Source organism: Marmota monax, unplaced genomic scaffold, assembly GCF_021218885.2.
Source record: "Marmota monax isolate L192 unplaced genomic scaffold, Marmota_monax_Labrador192_F-V1.1 WCK01_AAM20220418_F8-fsc00026, whole genome shotgun sequence".
NCBI classification, from domain to species: Eukaryota; Metazoa; Chordata; class Mammalia; order Rodentia; family Sciuridae; genus Marmota; species Marmota monax.
Window position 1 is genome coordinate 10,210,058 of NW_026693108.1, and position 17,257 is coordinate 10,227,314.

General features: G+C 40.8%; 1 protein-coding gene across 6 annotated transcripts in view; it reads left to right on the forward strand.

The window, feature by feature from the left end:
* The window catches only part of Nalcn (sodium leak channel, non-selective), a 301,994-nt gene that overhangs the window by 232,497 nt on the left and 52,240 nt on the right, over positions 1-17,257 (forward strand). For all 6 annotated transcript variants that reach the window (XM_058582741.1, XM_046454990.2, XM_058582742.1 and 3 more), the window contains one exon: positions 7,135-7,208. In XM_058582741.1, the coding sequence (XP_058438724.1) occupies positions 7,135-7,208 (74 nt within the window). The remainder of the gene's footprint in view (positions 1-7,134; positions 7,209-17,257) is intronic.

Consider the following 17,257-nt stretch of genomic DNA (forward strand, 5'->3'; position numbering starts at 1 on the left):
ACAGAAATATATTATTAACACTTAAAATCAAGACACTTAGTGCTTGTGTTGTTCTCTCCCAGGTAAACCTCATGGCTTCGTCCTGCAGATGGTAGCTGGGGAGAAGTCATAGTTCTCTAGGTCTAAGCCTTGCAGGATCCCAGAGCAATCCAACATTCCCTGGAAGGTCATGGCTACTTCCAGGTGGCTGAAGTACTTGAATTAATATTGTGATTGATTAAAAGTTGTGCTGGATCACTGATTTTAAGGAATCAGTAATGGAAAATATAACTACTATGATATAACCATGCTGTCCTTAATGGGCTAAAACATTTATAGACCTCTTTTGGTGCCTCAGGGTTATTATTCTGATAATCAATTATTTATCTGTAGAACAAAAGCAAACATTGGTTAATTTAGATTTTGAATTAGGATTTGGGATAAGTAAAAAGTTTTTAATATGCGTAGACCAAATATTTCAAGTTGAGCAGGCAATATTTTGTTATAGCATAGTTTAGAGAAACGTTTTAATGCTATGAAGCCTAGTGACATTTTACACAGACGTCATGATGCAGTGCAAAGCTTTGTACTCTGAAGTTGTACCATGCAGGATCATACTAATAATGCTGCAATTTTATCACACAGGACCTGAGACACCAATGTTTATGATTGTCAGATTTTTATTTGTAGAAAAGAGATAAAAATTCTTACCTATATAGATTATGTTGAAGATTAAGTTAAATTATGTAGATTAACATCTCAGCACAGATAAAGGAACCAATAAAAATAATAATGAAGAGGCTTTTGAAATACATATGTAATGGTTGTCTAGTTATTTGTTGTATCACTGGAGAATAGTGTTCTAATTCAAGAGCAGATAATCTAGCCAGGCACAATGGTGCACACCTGTAATCCCAGCGGCTTGGGAGGCTGAGGCAGTAGGATTTCGAGTTCAAAGCCAGCCTCAGCAACAGTGAGGTGCTAAGCGACTCAGTGAGACCCTGTCTCTAAATAAAATACAAAATAGGGCTGGGGATGTAGCTCAGTGGTCGAGTGCCCCTGAGTTCAATCAATGTACCAATAAAATAAAACAAAAACAGATAGTCTATACAACTTAACTATTTACTGTAGTGGGAAGGAATCCTAGACATACACCAAATCAAGATCTTAGAGCAGACATCATTTGACCAAAATGTGATGAAATTAGAAACCCAGTGACAAGAAAATAACAACCCCCCAAAACACCCACACATTTGGAAGTTGAAAAATTCTTTCAAATAATCCATGGAGAAGAAAAAGCAATGAAAGAAGAAAAATATCTACAATTGGAAAGTAATGAACATAATGTATATCCAACTTATGGGAAGTAGCTAATGGTATTTGTAGAGAGAATATTATAGATTTGAATGCACATCTAGTAAGGGAATAAAGGCATTCAACTCAATAATTGATCAAAATATCACCAAAAAAAAAAAAAACACTAAGATGGCAGAAGGGAATAAATAATAAAAAGTAGGTATTAATCAAATGAGAAGGAAAGAAGAAATAAACAATATCAACAAACTGGAATTTCCTTTGAAAATAAAAATAAAAGTGATAAACTACATCGAAATTCAAGATGAAGAAAGCAGAGTATCTTCTGGAATGACAGAGGGTTAGCTCAGGTTTTGAATCTCCTTGAATCTCCACATGAACAGACACAACTCCTAGGTGACAAAACCTAAATCCATTGATAGCAATTGCTACAGAACTAGGTCATCCACCGACCCCATATAAAAAACAGATGCCAACAGACCACTAGCCAATGATCTGCATGGCATTGGGGTCCCCTGGGAGGAAACCCAGGTTAGATACAGAGCATCCAGTGCTTATGAAAAACAGCACAGCTTCTTAGTGTACTGGGGAGAACAACATCCAGGAGTGAAATCAGAATAGAACAGGTCAGGGCCAGAGTGGTGAGGAAAATAGTAGGTCCTGATAAAATGGAGGGCGGGCAGGTGGAGGGATTGGGGAATAGAGTCAGGACTTCCTAGAAAAAAAGCTGCCATACTGGACTTGGAACACTGTGCTAAACCAACAGCAGAGGAAGCCCTGGGTTGGAGGAGAAATACAGAACTGTGTGGGAAACCTGACTGTGCACAGAAATGAGCAAGAAAAATATCAAAGTCAAGTTCCCTATAAAAGTTATTATAAGAAAAAAAAACCACCAAGCACACCATAAAGATGTGCTCATAAATAGCTCAACCTGTAGCATTCTGTTCCAAAATGAGTTAAAAGACATTAAGAACTGCATAAGGTTGAAAAGACAACCTGGAGAAGGTTTGGAAAAACTCAGAAAATGAAGTGCTGAATGTAGGAAGAAATGATAAATAAAAATAACGGAGAAATATAAAAGGACTGGGTACCGCAGATGATGCCCTTAGAGAAATAGAAAGAAGAAATTTCTGTAAAAAGTTAAACAGAAATGAAGAAACAGGTGAAAATAGTTTGCAAGAAAATGACAAAACAAAGAAAGTCATATGGGGCCACCATTTCTATCCAGGAGGCTCTAAGGGACACCACAGCACGAGAGCAGAACAGGTAGCAAACGTGAAATAAAACAGACCTGAACCTCCGTGTCAAAGGTGCTCCCCAGGAGCCTGAGAACCCCAAGGGCAAGACATGCCCCAGATGACCTCCAAGACTTCACATTTTAAAAAATTATTTTGATATCTGGCCCCAAACAACAAGGAGAGATCACTGGATTAACATCAGACTTCCCAATAGCAATGCTTTATATCAGAACAAACTAAAGTAATCTACACAGGATTCCCAGGGGAGCCGTACATGAGCTAGGCTTTTTACATCCAGGGAAACTGAGTTTCCAATTTCAAAGGACTGAGCTGTGATCACGATGTCACTATGGAAACGATGTGGTATGGAAGGAAGGCTGTTCCCTTGAGCCCCTCCTGGGAGGCGCTAGGACACATGCGTCAGACAGCCCAGAGAACTCCAGAAGTGACTCAGATGATGACATGAGGGGGGTGGGCGGTGTCTTATGTAAGAGCTGAGACCACAGGAGCACTGAGCTGAAAGTACGTCTGTCAGCTGCTCGCTGTCTCCATGTGGAATAGCACAGAGGTACCGATGAGGAGAATGGGAAGAAGGTACACAAACACTTCAGCCAGCGGTCACTCGTCATCTTGATTGTGTCAGGTGTCATTGTTCCCAGACTATTGCCTGTGAAATGTGAAATAAAAATTGTAAATTATTAAGAAATAATCTAATTCTATCATCCCTTGTGTCCTTGATAATCAAGAGTGGTGATGGGAAGAGAAAGTGGCATAGATGTCATGTAGGAAAGCCTAGGGAAGGTCCCCATGTCTTAAATTTAAACTGAAACTATCAGAATCTGTTTGGACAAAGTCCTGGAAATGGGGACCAAATAAGTAGAAATGAGCCCTGTTGGGTCTAGATGATGCTTTTGCAAAACCATTTTCCAATAAATACACCAGGACTTCTTGGAGAAAATCATTGATTTGGAATAGAAAGCATGCATGTGACCTTGGGGCATCTTGCCACACCTGACATCAGGGAAACTTCACCAACAACTACTAGGGTCATGTCGAAAGAAGCCCTGGGCCCACTTGAAAAGGCTTCCAGTGAGCACTTGAGATGATTGGACCTATGATAAGAACAGCAATCGCAATGGACTGAAGTCGGTCACATGAGTTTAAACTTGGAGTTCATAGTATTCTAAAAACAGTAATTACCTAACTTAAGCAGACAACCAATTAAATACATTAAAACTAACGTGAAGGTCAAGAGTCAAGCATTTATCTTGCCTTTCCCACTGGAAATGTACCATTTGGTAGCCAAATTCTACAGGAAAGAAAGTACATCACTAAAAGAAAACATCCAACTAATAAATGAAAATGAAACGACGGCTTTGCAGACTGAAGGAATTGATGGAACCAGGCAGTGTCCGCTGGTTCTATTAATGTCAGGAAGAGAGACGCCCAGCCAACAGGTGCCTCCTGGTGAGAAGACAGACTCCGCCTAAGGCCCTGCCAACCTCTGGACCCAATGGCATTTTGTGGAAAATGCAGAGGACAGGAGTGCATTCAGCTATATTAGATTATGCACTGGGGAAAATTCAGGTTCTAGAAGCTACAGATGAAATGTCCCAGGTTCTTTGATTTAACAGTCATTATTTAAAGATCACCAGGGCCAACCATCAGTGAGTCCTTCGAGTCAGGATTAATCAGTCACAAATAACTCTCTGCACATGGAGTTGAACTTCCTGGATCTTGAGTTCTGGGTTAAAGTGCATAGTTCTGAGAACATGTTTATAATTAAAATTCAGACTTTAAAAACATCATCTGTGAATTATTTGAACTTAAATTTAATTTATTAGTTTTGATCATTAATTCAGTCAAGGAATTGTTCTTTTGGCGAGTTGAGTGTTTTAGGTTTGTAAACCTAAAACATAAAATCTATATAAAATATATAAACTAATATATAAAATAAAAATAAAATCTATATTAAAAAGGTCTTTTAAAACTAATTTTTTGTCATTCTCAATGAAAACAGTATGTGTCATCCATCCCATTCTTTTTACTCCTACATCTCTGATATATTTAGATGCAAAGTGAGCAATTACTGACTCTTTTTAGCTGCAATTTACAATTTCAGATCTAAAATTGCTTTTTTCCTTTGTGAAATGAATCTGTTTAATGCTATGAGTATGTATCTGCATATGGCTGTCAGTATCTCTTAGGGCCAGAAGAGGGCACTGCAAAGCAGTGTAGCCCTGAGTTCCTTGTATCAAGCAGAATCTGAGAATGTCCTTTGCTAAAAGATACACCCAAAACTTCATAACACCAAGAAAAACTGAAGGGATAATGAGATAATCACTATAGGCCTCATTCACCAAAAAAAAAAAAGGGCTGTTAAGACAGCTATCTATGTAAATACATATCTAGTGTATCAAATATATGTCTATCAAGCACAATACACACATCTCTTCTTTCTTCCTTCAGGTACATTCCAAAGTTGAACCTGAAGCTTTTCTGTTTCTACTACCTCTGCCATCAGTTATAAAAGCAGTTCTCAAGCACTCCCTTGTACACATTAGTGCTGTATTTTGTTTTAATCAGCTCGAATTCAGGATAAAGTGGATGTGAGGCCTTTTAGTAATTTTATGTGGTGCAGGAATCATTTAGGAAGCACTGTACTAGATATTATCCCAAAGGCTCTTCCCCATGTGAAGAGCATGGTTTCAGCATCAGCTACTCTACCTGCAGTTAGGTCAGTAGGTTCAGGCAGGAAGAGACCTAGGCCTGTCCTTGACCTTGAGGACGAATGAAGAATGGTGGGATCTGCAATCCTCTCCTAAGGCTGCCTGTCACAGGACCTCAGTAGGGGACCTGTCTCCTCATTGTGTGGGTTTGTAGGTGTCACCAGAGCAGAGGCTCCACCAGGAGGGGGCCTTATAGCTGTCCTGGGTCTCCGGAAGCCACTGTGAGCAGTAATCCTTAGGAAATGTCCAACCAGCTCAGGGAGATAGTAAATCAGTGCCCAAAGTCCCCTCTTGAGAAGAGGGGACAAGATGTATGACACATCACTGTGAATAGCCTTTTACATGCTACTGTGCAAATATAACTCCTAAATAAATGGCATCCACTCTTGTCTCCTTGTCTGCACATTACTTTATTCTCCTAGGGGTTCTAGTGAATAAGGAAACCAATTCAGTTTTCATGATTAAAAAATAAATAAATAACAAAACACTTTTGCTGCCTAGACATGTAAGGGAGAAATCACCAATGTGTTCAATGAGCCTGCTCTTCATTACAGATCTGCTAGGAAACAATGAAAATTGTATTGTAAATTATGGTATTACTTAGGCTCTCAGTTGTGATTGAAAAGGCCAGTTTGTGATCCTGGCTCTTTCCCAGCCATGGCTACATGGATGTATTGGCTGGATGTCATTGCATTTGTTTATAGGCTATTTTTAGGATTAGGCCTTGGTGGCTTTGTGTCTCAACTTAAATGGTGCTTGTGGTAAAGAAACCAGGTGGTCTGTTTTAGGTGAATGCAGAGTTTTCTTGTTTTCTGCTTTTCCCTCAAATTTACTGGAAACATAGTATGCCTTATAATGTTTTCCCTACTCACTTTGCTTAAAAGCCCACCTACCATAACACTCACATAGAGAATTTGCACCAAATTAATTTGCCTGGTACATACATCTATGAATTTAACCACTGCCACCTTTGCCTGTAGAAGTTATTCAAGGTCCGTTCCCACTTCTTCAGTAAAGTCACTGCTAACTCTATCAGACACTTGTTGTCCCCCAGCCAAAGTGCAAAGCTCCTCTCATCTTTTCTACTGTACTAATTGTCCAGTTCTTGGCCATCCACCATATTGTACTTTTCCCTAATGACATCAAGTGTCCTGCTCTGTCCTGCCTTACTGGGCTGTTCAATTCTAAAGTCCAAGAACTCTGGCTCCCATCCACCCTTTATCTCCACTGGTCACCAATATGGTGCAAAGTGCTGAGTAAACCTTATCCCTCCATGACAACGAGCAGGTCATTGTCTAGTCTGACTGCTGGAGTTACACTTTCAAGTTATTTGTTCTTGGGAATCTACCCAAAGACGTGATGGTGTGCTTCTCGTTCTCTTTCTTCTCTGGAATAGTTTTACCAGCATTAGCATGGGGGAAACCTTGAACGCCTCCCTCATTTGCTCCTGTGCTAATAGACAAAGCAACTCCTAAACTAATGTTCAGATTAGTATTGGATCCCAGGCTAAGCACTGGGATTGTGGATTGGAAAACATTTTTCTAAGTAATAATGAATGAGGAGTCCAACATTAGTCTCACATAAAGTTCTTTGGAAACCAAAGAACTTCTTCAGAGAAAGGGCAGCGTTATTACCAGTGACACACAGCCTGTGCATCATCCCACAGCTGTGGTAATGCAGCCCCACAAGATTCTTTGCAGTTTTGCTCCAATGAAAACGAAAATAGAAAAGAATATGAAATTGTAGAATAATCACGTAATGAAGCTTTAGTGAAAAACATGTTTAATGTTTTGATAATGTCATCTCTCTAATGATTTTTCAGCATGTTATTCTTTTACATTCCGAAACTAAAATTATGATTTTATAATTTTCAGCTTCGCAAGTCTGTTTTCAGCATCAGAGCAAGGAACCTTCTGGAAAAGGAGACTGCAGTCACTAAAATCTTAAGGTAAAACCAATAAGTGTTGATATATGCTCAAACATACGTAGAATTAAGGAAAAAAGAGGTTTTTTTAAGTGAACCAATTTTCAATTTTCTGTGGATCAACAAACATACTTTCTGTTAGATAGTAGGTTTGAGCAAGTATACACTTATATACAATGTCAACAACATTACTAATGTCTTTCCTGAAAAAGTAGTATTTCATTAGCAAATTAGGCCATTTCTTTCTTTCATGTATTTAAACATAAATTATAAAAACATTTATAAAAATATTTAAATAACCATTATTCTTATAGCCTCTTTTGTGATACATAAAGGAAAAATCATGATCTGGAAAAAAATGGTAAGCAAGTCAGACTTTTAAAGCAATTATGATTTTTAATCTATTAATCAAGTTATTAAAAGTCTATTAAGAGTTGAAAGCATACCCATCTTAGAATGCTTATGAAAACATGTCATTTTAATGCCACTTCTAAAACTTGTCTTGAAGTGAAGTATCAATAAGGAAAATTAAACTTATTTAAACATATAAGGCTATGTGATAATAAAGAGTATTATACATGATCAGTATAAAATCCATATGCATTTGGAATATCACTTATTGCTGCATATATTATGTGGACACATGTAAATGGCACAACCAGATATTTGGAGTTGAAGGTAGGAGGGCTGACAAGGTGAACGGACATATCATACCAGGGCGGTCTCTGGGAACTAGTGGTGAGTGGAAGAAGCTAGACTCGTATACTAGGTTCATTACTAGGAAAGGTCATGAAAGCATTTGCCTGGACTGTCTATTACTGTAACTCAGACGCCTGTAACGAGAAAATTAAGCTAAGTATATATGAGAACTATATTTGCATTTTAATGTTACCTGAAATTTGTGTGCAAAAAAACAAAAATTCTACCTAATGAAGACTGTGTCCTATGAATTCCCTCTCCATTGGTGAACATTCATGCACAGAGTTGCAGTAACTTTTACGAAATGAGAATAAATACTTAGGGTTTATCTCTTCACCACAAAATATGAAGAGATAAATGTGAAAGGTCTCATTGAAATATACAGTCTGGGTCCCAACCTGAGTTAGTCTGTCTGGCTGGTCACCCCACCTGTTGTCACCATGGAGACATGCCATGAGGTCTGCCTTGACTGCTTCAATCTCCAGAATCATTACTCAAGCTCACCTGTACCAGACAAGTTTATGATAGGGTTCTAAAGAAAAATGTGCTGGTCCTCTCAGTAGGAAGAAACCCTCCCCAGGAACTGCAATATTTTGAGTCCGACAGAGGACCCACCTGACCTTCCCCAATGGTCCAGAACAACTGCCATCCAGAGATGGAGCTGTACCTAGGGTACCCGCGGCTTTCCCAGGCAGAGGCAGACACAGGTTCTTGTGAGAAACATGTCCCCAGGCTTCACTTCCCCGGGCACACTTCCTTATAACCAGTCTGCTGCTTTCCTTCTCCACCTGTCATGATTTGAGTCTGGAATGTCCCCAGAACTTTGATTGTTGAAGGCTTGTTTGCCAGAGAAGCAGTGAGCAGAGAGGGGATTTGGGCAGTCTTCAACCTCACCAGTGGATTAACCCATGTGATGAATCAATGAATTGAATGGGCTACTGAGAGGAGGTGTTGACTGTAGGCAGCTGAGGTGTGGCTGGGGACATGCCTCTAAGGACTATCTCCTGTCCCTGGCCTTTTCCTCTTTGTCAATGTGTCTATCCATCATCTATCCATCCATCCATCCATCTATCTTAGTTCCCAGCTCCATGAGCTGACAGCTTCCTCTTCCATGTCCTTCCTCACCATGTCGGCCTCACCTGAGGCCCAAAGCAGTGGAGCTAACTGATCATGGACTGAAACCTCTAAACCATGAGCCAAAATGAGTCTTGCCCCCTCTAAGTTGTTCAGGTAATTTTGGTCACAGGGACAGAAAGTTGACAACAACCCCCTTTCTTTCTTTACCTCCATCAGTTTATAAGAGAACGGTGAAACTCACCCCTCCAGGAACTTCGATATGGGACAGGGACTGAGGTTCTCTGGACGGCCACACAAGGGGCAGGCCTCTTGGGGCTGTCTCCAGGAGGCGTGGCCTTATTGTTTTCCAGGTGACCTTTAATTGGAAGCTTCCTTCCAGACTTCACCTACCTTAGAGTCAGGCATTTGAGATCACAGAGTTGTCACAAGGAACAGGTTAACATGTCATTTGCTTTGAAAAAAAAGTTAGACTTTTTCCGACAGGTTCTGTTGATTGGTTTGACAATGAAGAATGACTCAATAGGTGCCCAATGTCACACATTTGAATGAATTGTAAGGATGAAACTGGTCCATGTTTGCTTAAAAATCCTATTCAATACATCGTAATGCCAGAAATTACGTTCTTTACTTCTGTAAAGAAACTTAATAGGCAACTTTTAAAAATATTTTTTAGTTGTCGATGGACCTTTATTTTATTCATTTATTTATATGTGGTGCTGAGAATCGAACCCACTGCCTCACACATGTGAGGCAAACGCTCTACCACTGAGCCACAATCCCAGCCCTTAATAGTCCATTTTTAAAGGTACAGAAGTTTAGGAAATTGGCGGGGGGGGGAATAAAATTATGGTGTATGTGAAGAAAACATTTAAAACACCCTAGGGAATATGGACCCCCCCTCAAACCTGCCCAACAATTGTATGATTTGAGGGATACCCAGATACAAAGTACTTTAGGACATCCCACACACTTCAAAATGAGAAGAACTCCTTACGCTCTTGGCTACTTTGCCCTGTGAATTACTGGACATAAAAGGCTACAGTTTGAGGGGGGAAAAAAAAACTAGAATCTATTCAAAATACAAATTTGATTCTTTAGAAAATTTCCTCCTGTTTCATTTGTAAAAATGGTTTCCTCGTTGCTGCCTCTGTAAACTGATACCTTTTTGGGGAATAGCTATCTTTTACCATTTCACTAGTTCTACTCCTAGTAGTAATGTTAGTAATCATGATGACGATACCTGCATCGTACCTGCCTCCTGGTGTAATTCCTTAGTTACAAAGTCATGAATAGATTGGGGCCCTGGGCATTGCTGTACGCTGTTTTCCCAGGAACAACAACAACTAATTAAAAAAAAAGGGGGGGGGGAATTGAAAGAAGAAAAGAAAACATCTGTGATGGCCCCAGGGCCCTGATGCGGATACCTGCCACAGCGGGAAAGTAAGAAGTGCTTTCTTTCACTGTCTCCTTTGGCCCCTGGGCTCTCCTTTCCCTCCACCCGTTAAACCTTGCCAGGGCCCTTGGGGAACCTGGAAGTGGCCTCTTCTGGGACCATTTGCACTCTTAGAGGAAGGAAGGGCTGAGAGACAGGATGTAGTTTGGTCTTTTGGTGGATGAATCGGCCCTGGTTCACGTAAAGGAAGTCTGGCAGAGTCTAATGTTTTAGTGTCCTGTCCTCAACTTTCCTAGACTTTTTTTTCCTTCATAGAATTATTGTCTTTAGTGTCTCTGAAGGTTTCTCACCAAGCGACAGGTAAGAAAAGTATAGGGAGACCTGGGAAAGGACTTGACCTGAGTCACTCTGGTACAGCTGGGCACTTGTCCTGATTTGGGTGCAGATAAAGTAGCTTTAAGCCAGTATGAGATGTTAGTGTCTTTAAAATAACTTCCACAAAGTAACGAGTATTTGGGGAAAAATAAAACAAGGTAGATCCCTGCGGCGAGGTGTGCAGAGCCTGCCTGTGTGGACTGGTACTTTGTCTGTGAACTCTCAGTTCACTCAATGGAAGGTGGGAGACCAGGGTGCCTCCAGGCCTGACCCAGAGCCCTGGGCAGTGTCTCTCTTGCTCCTCTGTCACCTCAAGTAACTCCCTGATCTCACCCTCAGTTTTCCCATCTGCCTTTGTGGAGGAGACTTTCCAGAAAGTTCCACCTGACTAACCTGTTGAGTGGGCGGGGTGAGATTTAGCTCTTCCTGCAGTGCAGACCACTGCTCCAACAGCCGGATGCCTCTAGCTCGGGGCTGGGAATGTGTAAGGGCTTGGTAAGCTGCAGAGCTGGTGGCAGACTCTGGGGCTGTCCAGCACACACACCAGGCAGCAGGTACCTGCTCCAACACTTTTTTTTTTTCCTTTTGGGCCTTTTGGTCTTTAACTATGTATGTGCATTACCTTTAAAAAACAAGTACAACTGAGGCTTAGAAACAACCTCCAGAAGTGCCCAGCATTACTGGGCCCCAGGGAGAAGCACCTTGACGGGAGTCTTGATGATCCAGTTACTTTTAGGTGATGGGTTGACCAGGGGAATGAACGACTCACAGTCTAGAGGAGAGGCCTGCACCAGCAGCTGTAGTTCAGACGAATGGATCTGGGGGACGCGCTTGCAGCTGACAGTGGAACAGCACCAGCAGTAACAGGTCGCCTTCCTCCACGTGAAGTCCCATTGATGTAGAGGCCTCGGTTCTCTCCCAGTGGTTAAGCTGTGGGGCTGCCAGGAGTTTCCGTCCTAGGGGAATCACTGCCAATATCCATCTTCCAGTTGAAATAGGATTCATATTATTTCAGCAAAAAATGTCTATATACATTACCACAAGCAGGAAATTCCATCCACGAAGGAAAGTCTCAGAGAGAAAAGGCCCTGGAGTCTGAGAATGTATGTCACTCTTTGATGGAGTCACCTATTCCTATGCATAATAATCTTTAATTCATGTTCTTGCAGTTATAACTTTCAAAAAAATGGTGTTTCGGGAAATAGAATTTCTGCCTCTACTTGAGAACACTTTGATGAGAAAATGGTGAGCCATTTGTGCACATCTTGCGAATGCTGCAGGGCTTAGGTGAAGGTGACCCAGTGGCCAGACAGACATCTGTGCTGAACTCTGTGAGAGGAAGGATGTTCCACTGTCTCAATTATAAAATCCAAAGTTGCTAGACTCTGCCGTTCAGCTCCACTGAAGAAGGCTCCCTTCACACAGCAATGACCTTTTCTCTGTATCAGAAGAAATCAAAAATAAATAGCAGTGTGTTTTCAATGCCCCACTACCTCCACGGAGACTTCCTCTAATTCAAAGCTCTGAAATGGAGCAAAAATGCATTATCATCCCTGCGAGGCTCAGTGAATAGGGAAATGTCAAAATAAAATAATTAAACGTGTACATTACTTTCCAAAGTTCCATCCAGCCATGAGAACCTCATTAGCTAGGGGTATCTTCATAACCTTGCTGAGTGTCCAGTCTCCGTGACACTGGCATTCTGGTATTTCCATTTACAGCATAATTTCCCTTGGCATGCACTTGTTGTGATAATTTTTGTAGATCTAAGGACTACTCTTTAATTGAGTGCTGTTGTTAAGGGTAATTAATATAATATGTGAGGTTAGTTTTTCTCTTATTTATCATTTGAACACAATTATTATTATTGACCACAAAGGCTTCATATATATTATTTAAATATATTTGAAATCACTATACATTTTAAAAATGAAATTTGCCAGATTTTCCTTAGCTAGTATCTGAATTGCAGTAATCAGAATATTTTATATTTTATTGAGAGAGTATTTTATTTATAGATTATTTTTAAATAAACCCAAAAGTGAATATAATAGCCCTGTGGATTAGGAGGCCTACTATGAATTTTAGCAAAGAGATTCAAGGAAAAAAAACATTTGTGATAAACATTATTTTTTTAGAGCAGTTTTAGGTTCAGTGCAAAATTGAGTGACGATGTAACGATTTCCCATATACCTCCCACCCCACACAGAAACACTCTCCCTACCATCAACAGTCCCTATCAAAGTGGTACATTTTTTATAATCAAGGGACCTGCTTTGATGCACCAAGAACATCAGAGTCCATAATTTATATTAGCTAGTCCTCATGGAGTTGTACCTTCTATAGGTTTGAACAAATGCAAAATAGCATATAGCTACCACTGTAGTATTATCTTGCCTGAAGACCTCCATCCCCCACCTATTCATCTCTCCCTCCTGACATACACTGATCTTTTAACTGTCCCCATAGACATGTACATAGATAAACACACGTAGAAATGTCTCCAGAGATGTGCACAAATGTTTGTAGCAACTTCGTTCATGAATTCCCAGAACTGGAACATCCGAGATGTCCTTCAGTATATGAATGAGTACACCAGTTGTGGTGAGATGGTATCTAGGCAGTGGAATGTTATTCACCACTGAAAAGAAAGGACTGATCAAGCCATGAAAAGACATGGTGGAAACATAGATGCCTACTACTAATGAAAGAAGTCCATCTGAAAAGGCCACGCGCTGAATAGTTCAACTCTGTGACATCCTGGAGAGACAGAGCTGTGGTGATGAGAAGATAGTTTAACAAGGTTCTTGCTTTTACTGTTGTATCACTGGATTATGAAGTGCTACATCATTGAAAAATACAATGCATATCCATCCAAATGTTGGTTAGTGTAGCTTCTGCAACATTGGCAAAAGTTCACTTTTATTATAGTAAAAATTCAATCTTCGCATTTCCATTACACATTTCTGAGTCAGTTCTTGAGTTACTGAATGTGACCCCCAGTGAACAGTGTAGGGTTTCAGACATTGTATTTGCTGAATTTTAATAGATGTACCAAAGGCAAGGATTTCCCACAGATTGATTTTCTTTTTTGTTTATAGCATGTGCAAAAAATAAAATAGTCAACGTTTATTTCCAGTGTACAGTGCAGTCCTGGTCACCTGTGTATTTGCATATCTGTAGATAAAAATGTTTTGATGAATAATTTAAGATTAGGACGAACCGACCAGCCTGTGCCACTGAAGAGCCACATGCATGCACTCAGGACCCGGCAGACTCAGGAAGGAGTGGGTGTTCACTCTGATAAAGATACAGCTTTTTCCTCATCTCAGCAAGAGGCCATTACCTGGGGCTCACCCATTAGCACCCACCTTGTCTCTACTTTGGATGATCACAACGGAGTCAGGTAAGAGCCATTGCCAGGAAATACTCATAATCTATTCTCTCAATGGTTACACAGTCCTAGTTTACATAATGAGCACGGAAGGGCTATTTTCCTGTTGTCTGCTGATGTGATTACATTACCTTGACCAACATCCAACAATACTTCTAAGTATTTTACCTCGTGGGAGCTCAAGAATTAAGCAACTCCTCCTCCCAATGCAACGCTCTGCAAAGTTACCTTGTGATTCCCTTAGATGGTAATTGCATCTAATAATACCAGATGACATCCCGTAATCTAACTTTTCTATATAGTGAAACTAACTGGAGACTTGCAGGCCTCTCTCTTTCGTTTACAGACTGTGTGGGTTTTCCCACACCCTTGCTCTGGAACATTAAGAAAGAAGCCACGAAGACAAAGAAAGAAAGGAGGACCCCTGCTACTGCTTCTGTGAACAGCTAGTGGTGTTTAAGGGCTAATAAAGCTCCAAAGATCTCTCATAAACATCATCGTCGGACCAATTTAAAAATATTTTAGATGGAGAAATGTCAAGGAAAATAGAAACAATTTCTTAAGACATGATTCTCTTTCCTCAGCCTCCATAAAAGATTACATATATATATATAGGGCTGTCATAGAAGGGGCAATTGAAATTCCACAGCACAAAGGCAATGGAAGGAGGAGGAGGAAAAAAAGAATCAATCTTTCATATGTTTTTTTCAAAGGCTTGGCAAGAAACCAGGGGTAATATTTTTGCAACTGGGAATGTGTGTTTGCTGAAGAATATTCCCACATTCGGATCATCATCAGGGGTCCTCATCTTGTTTTCCTTTCAAAGGTAGAGGGGGCATAACATTAACCCCAACTGGGAAAAGGAAAATGCCTGGCTGTAATTCTCCTCCTGGGAGCAGGAAGAAAGACATTACACAGGCCTGTGGGGTGGAGAATGTCCTCACGCACACAAGACAAAAGACTTCATTATTTTTCACCAGACACTCCGAGCCATGTGCCTTCCACTTCCAGGGGCCAAGCAGGTAGACCCTTTTTTCTTAAGCCACTAGATGGAGTTTCTAAGACACTGGCCTTCTGTCACTTGCCACTATGAAGAGATGGAGAGAAGACATTGACGGCCTTGGAGCTCACACTACAGTGTCCTTCCCAGAGAAGACCAAGATGGCCCCCAGAGGACCACAGCATGCCTTTGCAATACCATTAGCTTTGCTTTTTCTTGGAGCAGAAAATAAATGACTATTTTCTTCCTGGATCTGTGCTTTTTTTTAATCCTTCTGTGAGACCAAAAGGCATCTAAATACTAATGAAAGTTTAAAGTGGCAAAATATAACTTAAGTGAATATTCAAGTGCTTCTTCTGGGTAGTCTATGACTGTGTGGTTCTAATGATGTGTGCATCTCATTTGTTAGGTAAAATACGAAAAGTCTCAAGTCCTGAGTCACTCACCATTTCAGCTTGCCAGCAGATTCCTGTAAGAAGAGATACATGGAGACCACATTCTCAGCGATGGATCGAATCTCCAATGTAGAAAATTGGAAGGAATTCATCTGCTTGAGGCTCTGCTCCATGTTGGTCTCACATTCTCCCAACAGCTTTGACAGACAGCACAGATGAAGATTTACACATTTTCTAGTTGCAAGAAGCAATGTCTGACTTTTTTTCCTTTCTGTCTTGGGCCCTGATCTCTTGTAGGCACACAGCCTGTTAATCTTGAGTGGCACAGTATTCTAACTAGAGACAAAATTAAGATCATTCAACTTCCCCTTTAAGCAGCGTACTCTAGACACAAGCTGTTTTCTTTGCAATTATTTTCATACTTCCTAAGCATAAAGTGATAAGAAAGAAATTAAAATATTTGATCTTCATAGCATTTCAAGGTTCATTCATTCAACAGATATTTATTGAGCGCCTATTGTGTACAAGAGCTGGGAAATAATAGTGAGCAATTTTAAAGATAGCGTCTGCTCCCTTAAGCTCTTTTGAGCATGGTATATGTGAAGAATGAAAGGCCCGGAGGATGGCCTGAAGAAGATGAGGGGCCTTCTTGTAAAAGAAGAGACTAGAAGTGGGATTAGAGGGTGACAAAGAGGGCTTTACAAGCCACACTGAGCTTGTCTTTCTCTTTCTGAAGAGCATTAGGAAGTTGATGGGTTGGAGACCATGATAATAATTGCTTCATTTACCCATCAACGTATAACAAATGACTCAAAAACTTAAGTGATTTAAACACCATTCAAACACCTTTTCCATCTCAGACTGTGGTCAGGAGTCTGGGTATCGTGTACGGCTTCTCTAGCTTTGGATCTCCTATGAAGCTGCTTGATTTTTGTATCCCTGAGTCATTGGATTCAGTTCTTCATGGGCTGTTAGATTAAGGCCTAAGTTCCTCCTAAGCTCTTAGTTGGAGACCTCTAACAAGTGGCTCTTTCCATGGAGCCCCTCAAAATGTGGTGGCTTGCTTCCTAGAGCAAGCAAGAAGATGAGAGAGCAGGGTTCCGTGGCACAGGCCTGTAAACCCAGGGCTCAGGAGGCTGAGGCAGGAGGATCTCAAATTCAAAGCCAGCCTCAGCAACTTAGCAAGGCCCTAAGCTACTTAGTGAGACCCTGGCTCAAATAAAAAATAAAAAGGACTGGAGATGTGGCTCAGTGGTCAAGTACCCCTGGATTCAACCCCTAGTATCATTAAAAAAAATAAAGGACAAGGGAGCGTCAATGACAGAGACCCAGATATCCCAGTGTTCCCTAACCTGTCCCATCATGGTTGCCCTCTGTTTCTTAGAAGCAAGTCACTAAATCCTGTGCAAGGGAAGGGAATTACACAAAAGCATGAAAACCAAGAGGTGGAGGTCACTAGAGGGAGTCTCAGAAACCTGCCTACCAGGATAGTATTGGGCTGTTCATCTCAGAAAACAGTGTGTTTACCGAAAGTGGCTGCAGCACCCGCTCCAGCAACCATCACTGTGGATCAGAGAGCAGGAAGACTGGCCTTCCGGAGCACTCCTCTGTCAAACCTGCTTGCTCAGTCCTCAAAGCTCTGTAAAGGTGTCATCATCAACCACGACGTGGGGCCAAGCAGAGAAGGAAATCCCAGCACCTGAACATTTAGATGAAGCACCAGCATTTCCAAAATATTGT